Source organism: Chlorocebus sabaeus, chromosome 20, assembly GCF_047675955.1.
Source record: "Chlorocebus sabaeus isolate Y175 chromosome 20, mChlSab1.0.hap1, whole genome shotgun sequence".
NCBI lineage: Eukaryota > Metazoa > Chordata > Mammalia > Primates > Cercopithecidae > Chlorocebus > Chlorocebus sabaeus.
This window is the reverse complement of record NC_132923.1, coordinates 96269348-96288445: the sequence shown is the minus strand read 5'-3', so window position 1 is coordinate 96288445 and position 19098 is coordinate 96269348. Positions and strand designations below refer to the sequence as shown.

Sequence of the window (19098 nt, the reverse complement as noted above, 5' to 3'; positions counted from 1 at the left end):
TTGAGTCGTCCCCGACCTTTGTGTGTGTTTCAGAGAGGGAAACTGAGGCCCAGAGCATTACCAAGGCCCGGTGGTCCAGGTGGTCTTGGGATCAGGTCCTGCTCTTATGACTTTGGACGAGTTAATATACCTTTCTTTTCTCATTTGAATAACAGCTTTATTGAGATATAATTCATACACTGTAAAGTTCCTCTTTTTAAAGTGTTCGATTCAGATGATTTTAGTACATTCACAGAGCTCTGCAGTCACCATAGTACACGCCTCTGAGCCGCCCTCTCCTTATTGGGGTGATTATGGTACGATTCCATGGGGTTATCGTGAGAACCGATTAAGAGCATGCGTGTAGAGGGCTTGGCACAGTACCTGGCCAATAGGAAGCCTTTGGCCAGCAGGAGCAGTTATGGTTATTACTTCAGGGCACAGCAGGAGAGCCACCTCCCCAGCAGAGCTTTCCTCCTCCTCCTGCCCTGTGGCCGCTTCTGGACAGTGACTTGAGGAGGTATAAATGGGGAGAAGGCGGTGATTGCAGTTGTTTAAAAAGCCCTGAGCTGGCTAATGATTGAGTCAGCTGCAATTGTTCCCATCAGCTAAGCCAGTGATTCTCAAAGTGTGGTCCCCATAATAGCAGCCATGGTATCACCAGGGACCTTTGTAGAAATGCAGATTTTCCACTTCAAACTTACTGAATCAGACACTGTAAGAATAAGGTCCCAGAAATCAGTATTTTAACAAGCCCTCCAGGCAACTCTGACACCCACCGTAGTTTGAAAACCACAAATCTAAGCAAACCATTCACTTTTTCGTGTCTATCCTCTTCCTCCCTCCTGAACGAGCGGGCTAGTCATGGGATGGGGAGACGGGGGATATGGAGAGGACAGGTTGTATAAGCCTTGTGATCAGCCCAGCTGGGGAGAGCCAGCCAGGCAACACCCGCCTGTCCCATTCTGCCTCCTGGGCTGGGCAAGGTTCAAGAACATGGGCCACAAATTGCAGTCAGACATGATAGGCAAAGATGTCCTAGAAAGTGGCTGCTAGTCTGGCCTGTCTGATGGGGAGATTAGAGAGGGCTGAGGCCAGCCAGTACCCATGTTTCATCTATATTTGTATAGATGGAGAAACTGAGGTCCGAGGGGAGGCCAGAGAGAATCCTTAGATAGTCCTTTGTTGGATGAATGCCACACCCTAGTTGTGGCAGGCATGAAATCCAGGCTAAGGGGCTCCTTCACCTTGTCTCCTCTACCCCTGACCTCCAGATACTGATCTCTCTTCTGCTGTCCCTGTGTGAGGAACCCCCTCCAGGAAGCCCAAGGCAGCTTGAGGGTCAGCCTGAGCTGCAGCTCTGCCACAGATCTACTGTGTGATCCTGAACAAGCCTGTCCCTCCCTGAGCCCTATTTCCTCATCTGGAAGATACGGATAATTATTCAGGTGCCTGGAACACAGGATCTTTTCTTTTTTTGAGAGACAGAGTCTGGCTCTGTCCCCCAAACTGGAATGCAGTGGCGAGATCACAGCTCACTGTAGCCTCAACCTCCCTGGCTCAAGTGATCCTCCCACCTCAGCCTCCGGAGTAGCTGGGACCACAGGTGCACACCCCCATGCCTGGCTAATTTTTGTTTTGATTTTTTTGTAGAGACAGCATCTCACAATGTTGCCCAGGCTAGTCTTGATCTCCTGGACTCAAACAATCCTGCCACCTTGGCCTCCCAAATGTTGGGATTATAGGCTTGAGCCACTGCGCCTCTTCCCAGGGTGTTTTCTGTTAGTCCAAGTACATCCCTTCAAATGTAATGAGAGTATCAAGGGTATAGAAACTCTTAGCCAACGGGTTAAAGCAGGGAGAAGTGAAGTTCGGGCGCTTTTTAAGCAGTGTCTGCCAAATGGAGATGGTCAAGGTCAGAGGTGTGCCTTTTTAGGAAAGATATGGGGCAGCCAGAGGAGTCAGGGATGGATGTGTTTTGGGGACCTCTTCAGTGGCTGCAACCTGGAGGCTTTGGCTTGGTGACACGATGTTTTGATGTTTGGTTACAGTGAACTCCTGCTATTCATTTACTTAGTCTTTCAATAGTGCTGTGAAATCAGTCAATCAATCAGTTAGAATAAGGGGCAAGAGAGTGGAGATGAGGCCATTCTTTCAGAGAGGGAATGGCTGGGGAGGCCCCTCCAAGGAAGTGGCATTGGAACAGACCTGGGTAAGGCAGAGGAAACAGTAAAGCAGGTTCAAAGCCTGGAGGTGGAAATATGTTAGGTGTATTCCAGGACTGGCAAGGAGGCCAGAATAAGTGGGGTGCAGTAAGCCAGCGGGTGAGTGCAGAAGGTCAAATTTGGAGGCGGGGGTGGAGGCACAGACCTCGCAGAGCCTTGCTGGCCGTGCCAAGGAGTTGGACTTTCCCTCTCTAAGTGCGATGGAAGTCTGAGGAGAGCTTTGTGGAGAGCGATGGTTTCCAGTTGTGCATTGTGGGAAGATGACTCTGGCTGCTTTGAAGAGAGTGGTCACATTCAGGTGTAGTGGAGGCAGGGAGGCCAGGTAGGTGCCAGATGGTGGCGGCTTGGTTGGGATGGTGTGACCTGGCCTGCCCAGGGGTAGATTCTGAAGGTAGAGCCAATGGAATTTGCTCAGAAGGGGATGTGCCGGGGGAGGGAAAGGAAGAATCAAGGAGCCTGAGCCCTGGAGGAGCCCTGGTGCCTTTGCTGAGATGGGGAGCAGGAGGTGAGGCGGACTTGAGGACAAATTGAGAACTGGTGTTTGGAAGTGTTGGGTTTGAGAGGCCACCAGACATCCAAGAAGAGTCACTGAGCAGGCATTTGGACACACGAGCTGGACACCTGGGAGAGGTGGCCGCATCCTCACACCTGCTGAATGGCAGAGGCGACTCTGGTCAAGGGGTGGGGCAGGATCCAAAGTGGGCTTTTCCTGTTTGTCTTGTTAAGAAAATGCATTTTAATTTTTTTTTTTTTTTTTTTTTTTTTTTTTTGAGACGAAGTCTTGCTCTTGTCACCCAGACTGGAGTGCAATGGCGCCATCTTGGCTCACTGCAACCTCCGCCTCCCAGGTTCAAGCGATTCTCCTCCCTCAGCCTCCGGAGTAGCTGGGATTATAGGCACCTGCCATCACGCTTGGCTAACTTTTGTATTTTTAGTAGAGACGGGGTTTCACGATGTTGGCCAGGCTGGTCTGTAACTCTTGACCTCAAGCTATCCGCCTACCTCGGCCTCCGAAAGTGCTGGGATTACAGGCATGAACCACCACGCCTGGCCTGCATTTTAAATTTTAGATTAGTTTGTTATTACCCAAACAACCCATGTTTGTTCTAAAAAAAATTAGGAAATACAGGCTGGGTGAGTGGCTCACACTGCCAGCTCTGGGAGGCAGAGGCAGGAGGATCACTTGAGCCCAGGAGTTTGAGACCAGCCTGGGCAACATAGTTCAATCCCATCTCTACAAAAAATTAAAAAATTAGCGGGGTGTGGTGTCATGTGCCTGTGGTCTCAGCTACTCAGGAGGCTGAGGTAGGAGGATGGCTTGTGCTCAGGGAGTCAAGGCTGCAGTGAGTCGTGATCATGCTACTGCACTCCAGCTTGGGTGACAGAGTGAGACCTTGTCTCAAAAAAAAAAAAAAAAGAAAAGAAAAAAGAAAATACAGATAAGCAGAAAGCAAAACAAAAGCCAAATTACGTAATTTTACCAGCCATAGATAGCCTTGCCGACTCTGGGTATGTGTATAAAAACCATCTCTATTTCAAACATTGGGATCACATTGCCATTAAGGTTTTATAATCTGCTTTTTTTTACAATTGTGAAGTGGAAATTTTATAGATGTGTACCAACTACTGACATGGCAAGAAAAGTGTTAATGATGGCCGGGCGCGGTGGCTCACACCTGTAATCCCAGCACTTTGGGAGGCTGAGGCAGGCAGATCATGAGGTCAGGAGATCAAGACCATCCTGGCCAACATGGTGAAACCCCATCTCTACTGAAAATACAAAAATTAGCTGGGGACGGTGGCATGCGCCTGCAGCCCCAGCTACTCAGGAGGCTGAGGCGGCAGACTCGCTTGAACCCGGTAGGTGGAGGTTGCAGTGAGCCGAGATCGCGCCACTGCACTCCAGCCTGGCAACAGAGTGAGACTCCATCTCAAAAAAAAAAAAAAAAAAAAAAAGGAAAAAAGAAAAGAAAAGCGTTAATGAAACAGTGAGGAAGAAGGCCCCAGAGTGGCCCACTGCTGCCTGAGCTTCTGAGGTCAGCTGAGAAACAGGACGGGAGGGTGTCTATCAAGGCCAGGGTAAAGGCTTATAAAGTCCTGGCCGCGGCCATTCCCCGAGGAGGGGGCTGCATGAGATGACCTCATGGAGGGCCCTTCTGGTCCCAAACCCTGCTTCAGCTGCAGTCCTGATGCAGGTGCATGTGGCCGCTGCCTTTTTTTTGTGATTAATTATTGAACACGAGGAGCTGGTGCTCTTCTCTTCTGTTCTCCAGTGCCCCATGTTTTTGCTGACTCAGCTCTGGTCTGGAACTGGCCAAGGAATAAGCTCTTCTCGAACTCATTCACTCAAAACAATTTACCGACATCTGCCACCTACCTTCTCAAACCAGGGGCATTTGCTGGGATACACTTGCCCCCCAAAATGGTCAGGAGCCCCTGTCCAGGAGATGTAAGTGAGCCAGGGCAGTGCCATGCCCTTTGCATGTCTTCCTCCCATAGCCTCCACTTCATAGATAAGGAGATGGCTCGGAGAAGGCAGGTGATGCTCCCAAAACCACACACACAAGCAGGACTGGGATCCAAACTCAGATCTCTCTGACCTTGAGCTGCTGCCCTTAAGGTCACCATGAAACATGAATATAAATAAAGTCACACAGAAAGTGACTTGGGCCACACACAGGGAGGCAAGCATTAGGAGTTGGCAGTTCTGAAGTGGGGATAGTGGGGTGCAGGAATCAGAGGCTCTGCAGAGCATGTAGCATTTGTGTTCCTGTAGGCATGGAGGGTGAGCAGAGTCCTGCAGGCACAGACATGAGGTGTTCTGCGTAGCATGCACCGTGCCAGCAACGGTGCAGAGGTTGGGAGACTGGGGACATCTGGGAAGGCTGGCAGGTCAGTACACAGAAATGTATTTCCAGAGAAGCCCATTCCCTCTGGAGTCTCCTCCAGGGTGCGTGCATGTTCAGCACACCCCTATCCCAAAGAGGGGTGCTCCTGGAGGCCACCTCATTCGCCTTTGCTGTGTCTGCAGCCTGTGACCTCTCACCCTGCTCTCCTTCACCCATCCACATACCGCCAAGGCCACCAGCTCCTCTCCTCATGCCCTTTGTCCTCTTCCCATCCACTGGGAAGTTGGGAACCCTGGCTCTAATCTCGGCTCTGTCCTGGGCACACTGGGTGACAAAGGGTGAGTCCTTCTTCCTCTTCGGGCCCGTTTCCTCGTGGTGCAATGGGAGATGAGGGAAGTATTAGATGTGCTAAAGTCTAAAGTTCCTTCCATTTCTAAGCATCTGGTTCTGGGCCACTCTGTAGTTTCACACTGTCTGCAGGGGAGTTCCTGGCCTCGATGGCCCAGCTCCACACTGCCCAATTCCCCTCTCTACATCCTCTCCCCCCTGCATCCTTCCTTCTCTACCTGTCCTCCATGATCTTCTTTCCTTTTCTAGCTATCTCGTTACTTAATTCCACGAAGGCAGGGGCAGTTGTCCCAATTCTGCAGATAAGGCCAGGCTCCTGCCACTTCGGAGTGCCTAAGAAAGAAGGCCCCTCCATCATCTGCTGACCTTCCCTGAGCCCTGGGCTGACCTCTGGAGCACTTCTCCCAAGACATCTTAAAACCAAGCTGGGACTGAGGCCACCACTTGTGGGTGGCTAGACCTGGAGGAACCTTGAGTCAGTCTGTTTCCACTGCCAGCCCAGACAGACCTGCTACTCACAGATGAGTGACTACCTCTCTGAGCTGCAGCCTGCAGCAGGGGGCAATTGAGACAGTTGTGAGGTCCAGTAGCTTGGGGCTTGGGGGCTGTTGCCTTTGGTGCCCAGCACAGAGCTGTAACTCCAGGGAATTCTGATTCTGATTGCCACGTAATTCTCTGAAAATAATGCTCTCCTCTCTTGGCTCTGTAACCCCCTGCCGGGGCACCCTTGGCCGCCCTGTCCCTCCAAAAATCTAACCCTCTCCTTCATGCTGCAATTGTAGATTTTTGCTGGTCTTCAGTTGCCTGGTGCTGTCTGTGCTGTCCACTATTCAGGAGCACCAGGAACTTGCCAACGAGTGTCTCCTCATCTTGGTAAGTGCTGGGAGTCCAGGACTGAGGGGGGCTGTGTGAGGTAGCACCTCTGGCTGAGGGCTGAAGGTGGAAAGAGGCTTCTCATATCATGGCTCAGAGAGCAGCTTGCTGTGCTGTGTTCCCTCAGCTGTGGCTGCCCCTCTCTGGGCATCATCCCCACTTTATAGCAAGTGTTGGGGGACCTCCTGCCTCTATGCAAGGGCTTATGATGGGTCCAGAATAGAAGTGAGTAGGCTCCACCCCTTCTCAGGACAAATCTGCAGACTCCACTTGTGGTGGATTTTAGTTCAGTTTTTGCCTAAACACAAAACACCAAACGGAAGCCCCACAGAGGGAGACAGCTGACAGCCAGCCACCCTTTTGTCACCCGGTCAGAGTTAGGGAGTCTGAGACAGCTGGGACGGGGAAGGCATGTTGAGGAGCAGAAAAATCCGATCAGCTCATGGGGGCCGGAAGGGGAGGACACGCTCGGGCTTTTAGTCTTCTTGCAGGAGGCAGAGGGGGTCTCCTGCCCTCCGGAATCCTCAAGTCCAGGAAACTCCAGGAGAGGGGTCTGAGGAGGCCCTGGTCCCTCTAACCCAGGGGCTCTTGGCTGGGTTCGCGCTGTGACCTGGGCCTCAGTTCAGGAGAGTGAGGACCAGAACTCAGGCCCCTGGTCCCACAGGAATTCGTGATGATCGTGGTGTTCGGCCTGGAGTACATCGTCCGGGTCTGGTCCGCCGGATGCTGCTGCCGCTACCGAGGATGGCAGGGTCGCTTCCGCTTTGCCAGAAAGCCCTTCTGTGTCATAGGTAATGAGGCGCGCCCCGCCCGACCTGACCCCTGACCCCAGGAGCCAGGGTGACGCCTTGATCCCAATCCTGACTCTGACCCTGGAGACCAGCACAGATTCAACGGACCCTCACCCTCGCTCCCCAGTCCCCTGCCACAGCCCCAGAAGTCCCCGCCTCCGGGTCCGTGCGCGGGGTGGGCTGGCTGCGACCTCGCCGCTCCCGCCCCTGCAGACTTCATCGTGTTCGTGGCCTCGGTGGCCGTCATCGCCGCGGGCACCCAGGGCAACATCTTCGCCACGTCTGCGCTGCGCAGCATGCGCTTCCTGCAGATCCTGCGCATGGTGCGCATGGACCGCCGCGGCGGCACCTGGAAGCTGCTGGGCTCAGTGGTCTACGCTCACAGCAAGGTGAGGCCTGCAGACCGCGCGCTGAGGCTCGAGGGCGTGTCTGGGGCAAGAGCAGAGCCGGCAGGGCGGAGAGGGCGAGGCCAGAGGGGCTGTCTCGGTGCTGGGAAAGGGTGGGGCCTGCGGGGATTGGAGCCCGAGGTCTAAGTGGGTGGGGCGAAGTGGAGTCCGAGTTAGGTAGGGGCGGGCCTAGGAGTCCGGACCAGATCAGGGGGCGGGGCCGGAGAGGCGGGGCTTGAGGGTTTCCCCTAGATGCTTTTGGGTTTGAAGGGACCACTCGTACCACAAAGTGGGCAGCTGAGGTGGGACCTGAGGGTGGGGCTGGAGCGGGGCTAGGGTGGGCCCCACGTGGAAGCCCGAAAGTGGGACTTGCGGGGCGGGGCAAGGTGGGCAGGGTGCTGGAGTCCTGAGCCTGGAACCTGGAGACTCAAGGCAGGCGGGGTGGGGGTGAGGGTGGGAATAGGGGTCGGGGTAGGGGGAGTGCTGGCGGTTTCGCGAAGGCCAGGGCAGGGTCGCCCTGATGGGAGGAGCTGAGAAAGAAAAGTGAGCCAGGGACTCCGGGAGATGGGGGACCTTTATCCCCTTCCCGTGTGGAAGCCCCCCACATCTCCCAGGCAGACATAGCCCTCCTCACCGCGCCCCTCCGCCTGCCCCGCAGGAGCTGATCACCGCCTGGTACATCGGGTTCCTGGTGCTCATCTTCGCCTCCTTCCTGGTCTACCTGGCCGAGAAGGACGCCAACTCTGACTTCTCCTCCTACGCCGACTCGCTCTGGTGGGGGACGGTGCGTGAGTCTTTGCAGGGCTGCCCTTCTCCCTGGGACCCTCCCTGGGAACTTCCCGAGGTATGCCCATTGTGACTCCTGACTCAGGGTTGAGTGGGCCTGTCCCTGCCCTCTCACTAGGGCTGGAACCTCCCTGAGACCAGCCCCAATGCTAACCCCCCAGCCTGCTCTGGTGGACCTGCCTCTGTCCCCAGCTAGCCCCCAACATCAAGCCCTTGTGACTGTACCCCTTTCCCCTGACCAGCCCAGGAGAGGGAGAATCCATCTATGACCCTAACCAGCCCCCATGAGTGACCGCGGGCCCCTTCCCTCATGATCAGGGTCCTACCTGCCTGTACCCCCAACAAGCCATAGGTAGCCCCCGTAACCAGTCCTGCTGGTAACCTGTGTCTCCAGATTACATTGACAACCATCGGCTATGGTGACAAGACACCGCACACATGGCTGGGCAGGGTCCTGGCTGCTGGCTTCGCCTTACTGGGCATCTCTTTCTTTGCCCTGCCTGCCGTGAGTTGCCTCCTGCTCAGTTGGTCGGGGAGGCTGAGGGTGGGACCTGCTCAGACCCTGTCACAAATCTGCCTGGGGAGCCTGGGGCACCTCAGAGGGGCAGGGATGGGGACACCCTTGCAGCCTCTTACTGCCCCACCACTGCCATCACATTCCCTCAACCATGCCCTATCCCTCTAGGGCATCCTAGGGTCCGGCTTCGCCCTGAAGGTCCAGGAGCAGCACCGGCAGAAACACTTCGAGAAACGGAGGATGCCGGCTGCCAACCTCATCCAGGTACAAGATGCCCAGGAAGAAGCCCCAGGAGCAGGGCTGTATGACTGCACTGGTGTGTCAACCCTGTGTGCTGACCCATGTCCCTAGCCCAACTGTGACACCACTTTGAAGCTCAAAGGGGCTATGTGACTTTCCTGGGGCCACATGCCAAGTTACACACAGAGCCAGGATGCTCACTGACAGTGCCAGAAACTTCCCCCTGCACCAAATGCCTGGTTTAGGGCTAGCCAGAGCTGCCTTATTGCCCAACTCCAGCCCAACTTCACAGGGTCTGGGAAGGGGCAGAGCCCAGACAGGAGCCCTGAGGCCTCTGGTAGAGACCCACTGTTTGCCCCATCAGCTGTGCAGCAGTAAGCCCACCCCACTCCCAGCACATTCATTCATTCATTCATTCATTCATTCATTCCACAAGCACTCACACAAATGAAGAGAAGATGGTGCAGACAGGGCTTTTAGGAACCTCAACATTTAGCAGGTGGGTGGGCCGGCAAAGTTGAGCTGGGCAAGGAGACAAAGAAGGAACAGCCAGAGGGGTGGGTAGGAAGTCAGGAGTGTGTGGTCTCAGTTTCCCTCTGCGCCATGGTGTGTTGTGACTGTGTGTGGGCTGAGGCCAGGGCTCTGATTTTCTGTGACCCTGGGACTAGCCTTGGCTTTTTGCTAGTCAGGAGTGTGTGTAAGAGAACTCCTTGCAGGAAATGCTTCAGGGAATACTGGCCCAGCCCACCTCTGCCTGCTTGCCAGTGTGTCACCCTCTGAGCCCCAAACCCAAGCTTCACTCAGCCCCTTCTTATCTGTCCTCCCCAGGGTAGAACCCTCCTCCCTGTCCTTGTTATCTCCAGCCACCAGCTCAGCCTTTTCTTCTTAGCGTCCCTTGGGGCACAATGGCTACTGTCCCCTGGGAGCTGGCCTTCTGAGGGGCATTGTAGGGGCAGGTGGCTGGCACTGTCCATGCCAAGAGACAGCTGGTATTGTGGTGCCCATAATTAATGAGACAGCTCTGGCAGCTGCTCCCCAGCCCATGCCAGGGGCCTAGGCAAGCAGGAAGTAAAAATATTCCTGTCTTAGGAGGGTGCCTGGCTGGTGAGGTCAGCCGTGGCAGCCCCTTAAGGACAAGAGGCATCCAAAGAAGGGAGGCATACAGGGCCCAGCTCTGCCTTGTCCTGCCTAGCAGCCTCCATGCCTCCCTGCTGTCGCTGATGGCCACACTCACAGTCCCTCCCTGGCTCCTCCTACGTGGAGGGAGCGGGAGTCTTTCCTCCTGTCTGACTTTCGTCCCTCCTGCTGCAGGGGAAGCTCGGCAAGTCCGTGGACGCTGAGGGGTTGGTAGGTAATGCTTTTCCTCCCCTCTCAGTCCTTAGTATTCCCGTGGGCAGTGACAGGCAGCTGGGAAAGATGGAGTGGCATTGCTAGTAATAATAATGGCATTCTGCAAACATTCGCAAAGCACCCACATGTGCCAGGCACTATATTTGCACTGAGGATGCAGCAGTAACCAAGACACAGCTTACGGTCTAGGGGGAGAGAAAGTTATCAATCAAATACACAATGAATAGGTATTTATCAAAGAGAATAAGAGGAGTGTTTAGCAGAGGAAACTGGCATGAAGTGCCTACTATATGCCAGGCACTGAGCTTGGCATTTAATATACAACTGTTCATTCCTCACAACACCCTGTAGTATTACATGCATTTTACAGGTGAAGAAACTGAGGTTCTGAAGCTTTACTTAATTTGTCCTCACTCATAAGGGGCAGCACTGGGACTGGAAACCCACGTCTGCCTGACAACAAAGCTCCAGCTCTTAACCTCTCTGCTCTATGGTCCCTGGCTCTGATGTTGATCTGCTTTGTCCCCTCGGGGAAGTCGTTTCTCCCTAGGCCTCACTTTCTTGGCTGCCGCTGTCGGTGGCTGTGGAATTGGAACTGGCCTCTGGCTCTGGGTAACCCACAACTGGACCAAGGACTGGGTTCTTTCAGGGGAGAGGGCTGGTGGGGACGGAGAGGCCTCACTGATGCCCCATCCCCCACGTCCCCCATACCACCAGGCTGCATGGCGCCTGTACTCCACTGATATGAGCCGGGCCTACCTGACAGCCACCTGGTACTACTATGACAGTATCCTCCCATCCTTCAGGTAGGTCCTGCTAGGGGCGGGGGTGGGTGGGGGGCTGGCAGCAATGCCCTTTGAGGACAAGTGGCTGAGACGCAGCCCTGGAGGGTGGAAAGGGGGTGATGGCTCCCAGGGGAGCACTTTGGGCTGGCTCTGCAGATCTTATGTAATTGAGAGCCTGGAGTGTCCTTTATTCTACTCTGCTATGCCCAGGGAAGGGGTGGACACTGGACATAGGGCATTGGTGAAGCCCCGGCCCATGGCTGATCCCTGGCCCCTGGAGTGCTGGCAGTGTGCATGCTCACCCATAGGTGATGCCACCTAGGGCAGTGATACAGCCAGCTCGTCTCCCCTCCGTCCTGAGTCGGGGTCAGAGTTAGTGGATATTGCAGCTGGTTGGAGAAAGTGTGGGGTGGGCAGAAACATGTGTTCCAGACTTAGGTACATGTTCCCACCCTGGACTCCCATGTGGGAATATGTGCCCACTTTTACTGTGCCAGTCAGCAGCCTCAGGGCCCAGAAGTGGGTTGCCCCACTGGCCAGGGCCACGCTAAGACTGCATGGGGGTGGCACCACGCGAGGGATTATTAATAGCATCACGAAGGTGCATGTGGCCAGGTGCCTGGCTAGGCCCTCAGGCAGGAATGAAAACCATGGAGCCCAGTTCAGTCCCACGGGCAGGCGGGCATCAAGCATGTGGCTGGGCCAGGATGCTGTGCTCAGCGCTTCTGCGGGCGCCTTTTTTTGCCTCATTAGTTCTCCAGGAGCAGCTGTTGCGCGATCCCACTCGCCCCTGCACCTGGCTTCCCCATCCCCATGCCCTCCCAGCCCTAGGGGCTTCCCAGGGGAGAAGCAGGAGAGGAGGGGCTGGGAAGAGGAGCTCCCACCATCACACTGGTGCCCCCTACATCTCTCCACCTAGCAGAGGCAAGCTCCTACTTCAGAGTGGGAAGGTGACTAGATTAGAAGAGGCCTTTTTTTCAAGGTCAGGCATTCGAGAGTGGGACAGGGCTGCTTTGTAAGAAATACGATGTATATGAGGGGAGATCTGGGAGTGGGGGTGGTAGGATGGTCTAGGACCTCTGCCCAGGGGAACAGAGCCTAGTCTGGAGATTCTGAATCCACTGGGCATCTGCTCCCTGGACCTCAGTTTGCTCATCCGTACAATGGGAAGGCAGGCAGGAGAGAGGGAAGATACCCTCCTTGGCTCATGGCAGCAGGAAATGGCCTGGAGAGTTAGGAAGAAGCCACAGTCCCGAATCTAGTCTCCAAAACCCCAGTGGCAGGAGTGAGTGCTGGAGGGGAAGGAAGCTGGGCTAGCCACCCTGCCACACCGCCCTCCTCAGCCTCCATCTCCCCATAAAATCCAGAGTCAGATCTAGCGGGAAAGGATGTCAGGGCCGCTGCTGGCCTCTGAGCAGGCACGGCACGTTCAGGCAGTCAGCTTGATGGACTGAGAGTAAGCTCTTTTCGTGACTGCCCTTGAGCTGTGCCAGCCTTCACATCCAGGCCTGGCATCCCTGGGGATTTCCCGGGAACTGGGGGTAGAAAGGGAGTGGGGAAGGCCAGTCTCCCACTGTCCACCCTGTCCTATTCTGGCTGGGCTCTCAGTGAACACCTCTAGAGCGGCAGGACCTGGCAATATCTGAGCTCAGGAGCTCTGTGCCCACTGGGTGAGGGGGGCGGTGCCAGGGCCCTGTCTACCTCTGATGGCGCCCTCTCCTACAGAGAGCTGGCCCTCTTGTTTGAGCACGTGCAACGGGCCCGCAATGGGGGCCTACGGCCCCTGGAGGTGCGGCGGGCGCCGGTACCCGACGGAGCACCCTCCCGTTACCCGCCCGTTGCCACCTGCCACCGGCCGGGCAGCACCTCCTTCTGCCCTGGGGAAAGGTAGGGGCCCCGTGCGGCTGCCACCTCCTCTTGCTTCTCCTCCTCTTCTTCCATTCTCTGTCCTCATCCTCTCTCAGACCTGCCTTCAGCCACTTTGTGGGTGTCTGGGCCTGTTTGGGGGACTCCTAGGCCGTCAGAGGGCCAGACAGGTACAAACTGAGGGCGTCTCTGGAGGGGCCAGGCTGGACTCACCTTTTTGTCCCGTGGGGCTCTAAGGGTCTCAGTGGGAGAGGTGTCCATGCCATCCTTTGCCATCATCTCCTCCGTTCATGGCATTGTCCTCTTTCTTTCTCTGTTCCTACGTCCCCCTCACTCTTCCCTCCCTGCATCCCCCATCCCTCCCGGGAAGCTGGACAGAGGAGGAGGCCACTGGCCACAGGTGCTTACGGCTCAGGTAATCGTGGGCACCCTCCTGGGGTGTGAGGGCAGGGAATCCCCTCCCCCGGCATGTTGCTGTAGGAGGGGCTTGGTACTGAACTCGCCTCTCGGGAACGAGATGCCAGCTGGAAAGAGAGCTCTGTGACTAAGACCTCTGTAGGACCTGCCTACACTCAGCCAGTGACTAATGTTCTTTACTTTGCAGCCTGTGTCTGCAACTTTGCTAATCCCAGAGGGTCCTCTTGGGGTTCTTTTTCCTTCCTTAGTGAGGTACACTTTGGCGCTCCCAGTCATCTCTTTCCCCTTGAACTGTCTCTCCTGGAGCTTTTTACAAAATTTTGAAAGAAGAACAAAGAACAAACAATGCTCACCCCCACATAAACGTTCCTTAACAGAAGAATTTCAGGCATGTTTGGATGAGGGAAGCCTGTGGACTCACAGCATGGGAAAGTGGCTGCTCTTGTAGAGGTTTAGCTTTGAGGTCGGGGGTTCAATCCCCCTCATTCTTTTTCCCCCTAGCCTTTACCCGTCTCTTTGTTTTGTCTCATCTTTACACATCACCCCTGAACCAGCCAAATGGACATCTGGCCTTTGAGCTTCAGTGTCATTCTGAGCCCCAGGCCCAGAACAAAGGATAGGAGAAGAGGTGAGCCGCCCAGTGACCAGCAGGGGAGGCGTGGGTAGAAGCTTGCCTCTGCCACCCGATGCTGTGTGTCCTGGAGGAAGTCTTCAGGTCATTCTGAACCTGTGTGTCCTGGCGGAAAATCAGCAGTATTTAGGCTGATCAGGGCTCTGGGAGCTCTTGAGTTTCTGGGCTGAAAAGGCCTCAGGAGGAGTTTTGGTGCAGAGGATGCAGGGAGCAGCCTCCCTTCCTTGTTCTCAGTGAGGGCACTTCTGGGCCAGGGGCTGAACAGGAAGTGTGTGGAGAGGGAGAGTCCCTCCAGGTCTGGGGCTGGAGGGAGGGGAAGCGTGACCGCCAGGCCAGGCTGAGAGCTCCCTGGGAGAGCAGGGCCCCTCTCAGATTCTCTGCCCGAAGGTCCCTCATTGTTACCTTCATCCCTACCAAACATAGTTTCCAGGCAGAACTCAAGAGTTATTGTGTCCCAGCAATCCTGTCCAGGACCTGAACCGGGGCTCTCTGTGCTTCCAGTTCACTCTGGTCTCATCTTGACTGAATAGGAAGGCAAGAGGAATGGACATTAGCCTGGGGCCTAGCACCTGTACACTCCTCACAGCTCCTCTGGTCCCTGACACCTCCCCAGCTCCGGGTCCCAGGAACAGATTACTGCTAAGGGCCTGGCTATCACTAACTCCCAGCCTCGTATCCATCTGCCTGGAAGGGGATTCGGCATGTGTCTGGGACTCATGGTGATGGTAGTAAAGTGGCCCTTTCTCCCAGGGACCCCAGGAGGCTGAGCTATGATTTGTAGATCAGTCACCAGGCTCAGGCCCAGTGGCCGTATCATTCATTGTGGCTGTCTAGACCACCAGCCAGGACATCCCCCTCCACCAAAAACACACGCACATATACACACTCAGTCGGCCACACCTCTGGTGGTGCTTGGGGATGGACCTGGGCCAAGTGTGCTCACAGGAAGTGGTGCTAAAGGAGTAGGACTTCCTGTGGGATGGCATTGCCAGGGCCAGCACCTCTCCTCTTTAGGGTTTTGCGATGAGTTTCTCAAACCATGGTCTCCAGACCTCCTGCATCAGCATCCCATGGGGTGTTTGTTCAAAATGCAGATACCTGGACCTGTCTTCCAGCCCACAGGATCAGAATCTCTGGAGAAGAGACACAGCCTTCTGCATATGTAACACGCTCCCCAGGGGATCCTTATGCAAAGTTTGAGAACATCTACATTCTGGCGATGGGGATGGAGGATGATTTAGGTGGGGGTCCTTCTTTCCCAGCAGCCACTGGAGGCCGGCCCCATCCCGGCAGCTCCCCACACTCTGCCCACAGCCCTTTCCCACTAACCTCTGTTCGTGTCTTGTTCTCAACCTTCCAGCCAGATGTTTAATAATAAACGGAGTTTCTTTCGGATCCACGCCAGCTGGAGACCGAGGTACCCCCTCGCCTGCTCCTCCCGTCCCCACTCCTCCTTGCCCCACCCAATTTGGGGGCTGGAGAGGAGACAGGATGGAACAAGGACAAGGTGCATGTGCCTGCCGCCTGCTGTCTGCCTTGGGTCCCCGGTGAACCCCTCGCCTTTCTGGGATGCCTCTGCTAGGTCAGGGTCATGGGCCCAGAGTGCCAGGAGGGGCACGTGCAGGAGCCTTAAGGATGTGTGCTGGCTCTGCTGCTGACGCCCTCTGTGATCTTGGCCAAATTGCTTCCCTTCTTGGACCTCAGTTTTCTGTCTGTGGAATGGGCAGATTGAACTAGAGGCCCTCTGAGGGTCCTTCTCACTCTGACTTTTGCCAGGCCTTGAGCTTAACTTTCTGTCTTCCCGCTGCCCACCTGGGGACCTAGCAGATGCCTGAAGGAACTGGGTTTGGCACCTTTGCCAACTCCAGGACCCCAGCTCTTTTAGCTGCATCTCCGTGGCATTCCTTGGTACCTGCCCTGTGCCAGGCCTTGCTCTGTGCACTAGGGACATGGTGATGAATAAAACATCGTCCTTGGAGAGTTGCAAAGAGTAATTGCAGCTGAGTGTGATGAGTGCAACAAAGGGAAGAAGCCCAGGGGCTGTGGAGCCCGGGTCAGGCACACAACCCAGAGGAAGCCCTAAAAGCAGTGGGTTTCAGGGAGTGTATTCCAGGCCAGTGAAGCAGCATGGACCCAAGCAAGGAGGCGAGAGGGAGCGCAGCATGGGGAAAAAAGCTGGTAGCCCAGTTTGGCCCCCCTGAGACTGGACATCAGAGCTAAGTTTGGGAGCAGAGCTGGGTCATGCAGAACCAAAAGCCCAGTGTGAGTTTCGCCCTGTTGGAATGCTTGGCAACCTGAGTTCATGGAGTCCTGGGTTTCTAAAGGTGCCTCTGGGGCCCTGTGGGCTGGGGTCCCGGAGCTAGGAGACGAGTGGCAGGGCTCCTGGCTGCCCATGTGTGCTTCTGCTGAGAGGTGTTTTTTCCTAGAAATGTGGGTTCTGGAGCACAATCTAGCTACTACCCACTAGTCACGTGTCCTTGGGCAAATCACCTGACCCCTTTGCACCTCAGTTTCCTCAGATGTAAAATGCAGGTGTAAATAGGGTCTGCTTCCACTAAAACTGGACCTGGCTCCAATAAATGTTGGCCTTATTTGATTTGGTATGTTCAGCAGTTAAGATCGTATTTACCTATTAGAAGAAACCAAAAAAACATAGCTTAGAAACCATGGCTGTGGACAATGGTTTGAGCTGAAGGGTTGAGGTAAGGCGTCTCTGGGTCAGGCCCGCCACTTTGCAAGCCTCCTTTGACGGCGGAGGGTGTGGACAGGAAGGACACCGCCATGGCAGAGGCCAGTGGCAAGGCTGTTTCCATAGTCCCTGAAGAGCAGCTGTATGTGGCTTCAGAAGTGGTAGGCTGCCTCTGTTTCCCCAGTGAGAGGGGCCCTGGGAGGGCAAATCATGAGGCCCTAAAGAAAGTCCTTGTGGAAGTGAGTTTGAGGGGTTGGGTCCAGCAGGGCAGCCTGGGCAGAGCTCGGCGTCCCCAGCAGGGCAGCCACAGTCAAGCCCACCCCATCTTTCTCCCAGGGCACCAACAGATCCTTAGCCAGAGTTTCTTCACCTTGGCATCATTAACATTAGATAATTCTTTGTGGCTTGGGACTATCACATGCATGGCAGGATGTGGAACAGCACCTACTAGATGTCTACCTACTAGACATTGCCACATGTCCCCTGAGTGGGGGAACTTGCTCCAGTTGAGAACCACTGCTCTATACCCTATCCTGATTGCTTGACCCAGAAAAAGAATACAGACTCTGAAGTCAGAGAAGGCTGGGTTCCAGTTCTTGCTCCATCTCATAGGAGCTCTGTGACCTTGGCCAAATCTTCTCTCCTCTTTCCGTGTATATAAAATAGGGATGGTAAAGACAGCCCACCACACACAGTGGCTGAGCGGACTGAAAGAGCTAAGGCAGCCTGATGGGCCCCTGCACGTTCTGAGAGCCTGAGAGGGGAAAGAGCTTTTTGGTGCCCACTGTGTGCCAGGTTTCCTTCCACCTTCTTTTAGCTTTCAGACTCAGAGGAGCTGATATGAGCCATTTTCTGGGCCCTACCCAAGGAACTGGAATCTAGGCCCACTCCTGAGAACAGTGCCTTCTTGCATTAGAAAGGAGCTCAGGACCTCTGGCTGGCTGGAAACTTTTAGAACCCCACAAACCAGACTGGAAGCTTCCTCAACCATCACAGAATCAGAGCTGGAAAGGGACTTTTCAAGGCCTCTAGTGCAACTCCTTCCTCCATAAGTCCTGCTGCGTGCAAGCTCGGCCTTGCTTGCATTACTTCTTGTGACAGGGAGGTCACCCTCTTCTCTAGAACGCCATTGGTGCCTTATGCGCTGGGCGTGGTGATGTGGAGTTCCAGGCCCTTGGCCAAAGTGTCATGGCCTTCTCCACCCTCCTCTCTTCCCCTCCCCCTTGGAGGAATGGAGGACAGGAGAAGGGGTTGCACGGACCGGGCAGGGTGGAGGGTGCCTGCCAGCATGAGGGAGCTTGCAGGAATGGCTCTGCAGAGGAAAGTTTGGGAGAGCCAACTCAAACTTTGACTAGAGTCTTTGGGATGTGTCAATGGAGTCCTGGGCCAGTGGAGAGCATGCTGGATAGTGGGAACTGTCCCTGTCCTTCTGATATCCGCAGTGCCCCCATCCTTGACCTATTAACCTCTCCCCTCTGGGCAGAGGCCCCCACCCCTAAGGATGGCCCTACATCCTGGCCACCTTCCAGAAGGTGCCCCTGGTTTCGAGTCTCCCTCACTTCAGCACCTTGGCTTGCCCCCCTCCACCCCATGCCCTGGGCATGGGAGACCCCAGTTCCCACCCAATACCGAAACCAGACTCTCTTCTCTGCTCAACCCTTGATCTGAAAGCCTCTGAGAGTAGGTGACACAGTGTCCTCCCCCAACTCCTGCCCCACTTCAGGTCTCCTCTAAGGCTGGCTGGTGCTCTCTTGATCTGGGGCCCCAGACGTTTGGGGTGGGGCTCCCTGAACCTGAACCTGAACCTGAACCTGTCGGAATCTCTAGTGGCAAACCACAGCAGGGGAGGCAGCAGTGACGTCACAGGGCATGGGATGGAGGACGTTTGCATAAGTCCTACCCAAACAGCCATAACATTGTCCTTGAACCTCTTGGACACAGAGTTACTCTACCAGATCATGGTTAATTATGGCTTGTCCTGGGGAATGAGGCCTCTGCTAACTTATCTTCATCCAACATTTCAGGGAATGTGGTGGGGAGTTGGGTGCGGGAAGGGAAGTCTGAGTGCATGTGTAGACATACACATATGTGTTCACATGCACACAGACTGTGTAAATGCTGTTGAACAGGGAGCTCAGTAGGCAGTATCGGGGGTAGGTCTTTAGGGGGGATCCAAGACCACACAGGCAGAATGTCAATTAAGGTGGGCTGAACTTAGGTGGGAGAGACCACAGAAGAACAGGTTATCAAATAGAGACCCTCACTGGGAGGGCAGGCACCAGGCACGGCCTGGGCATACGTGTGGGCCCAGCAGCTAGACCCATGGGGCCGAGGCCTTCAGTAGGCCATCACACTGCACACCTCCA

At 55.1% G+C, this 19098-nt stretch overlaps 1 protein-coding gene across 1 annotated transcript in view; it reads left to right on the top strand.

Annotated features, from left to right (window-relative positions):
• The window catches only part of KCNQ4 (potassium voltage-gated channel subfamily Q member 4), a 56701-nt gene that overhangs the window by 26900 nt on the left and 10703 nt on the right, over positions 1-19098 (top strand). The window contains exons 2-9 of the mRNA XM_007979234.3: positions 6184-6274; positions 6939-7065; positions 7279-7454; positions 8110-8235; positions 8632-8742; positions 8923-9018; positions 11062-11150; positions 12855-13016. Of these exons, the coding sequence (XP_007977425.1) occupies positions 6184-6274; positions 6939-7065; positions 7279-7454; positions 8110-8235; positions 8632-8742; positions 8923-9018; positions 11062-11150; positions 12855-13016 (978 nt within the window). The remainder of the gene's footprint in view (positions 1-6183; positions 6275-6938; positions 7066-7278; positions 7455-8109; positions 8236-8631; positions 8743-8922; positions 9019-11061; positions 11151-12854; positions 13017-19098) is intronic.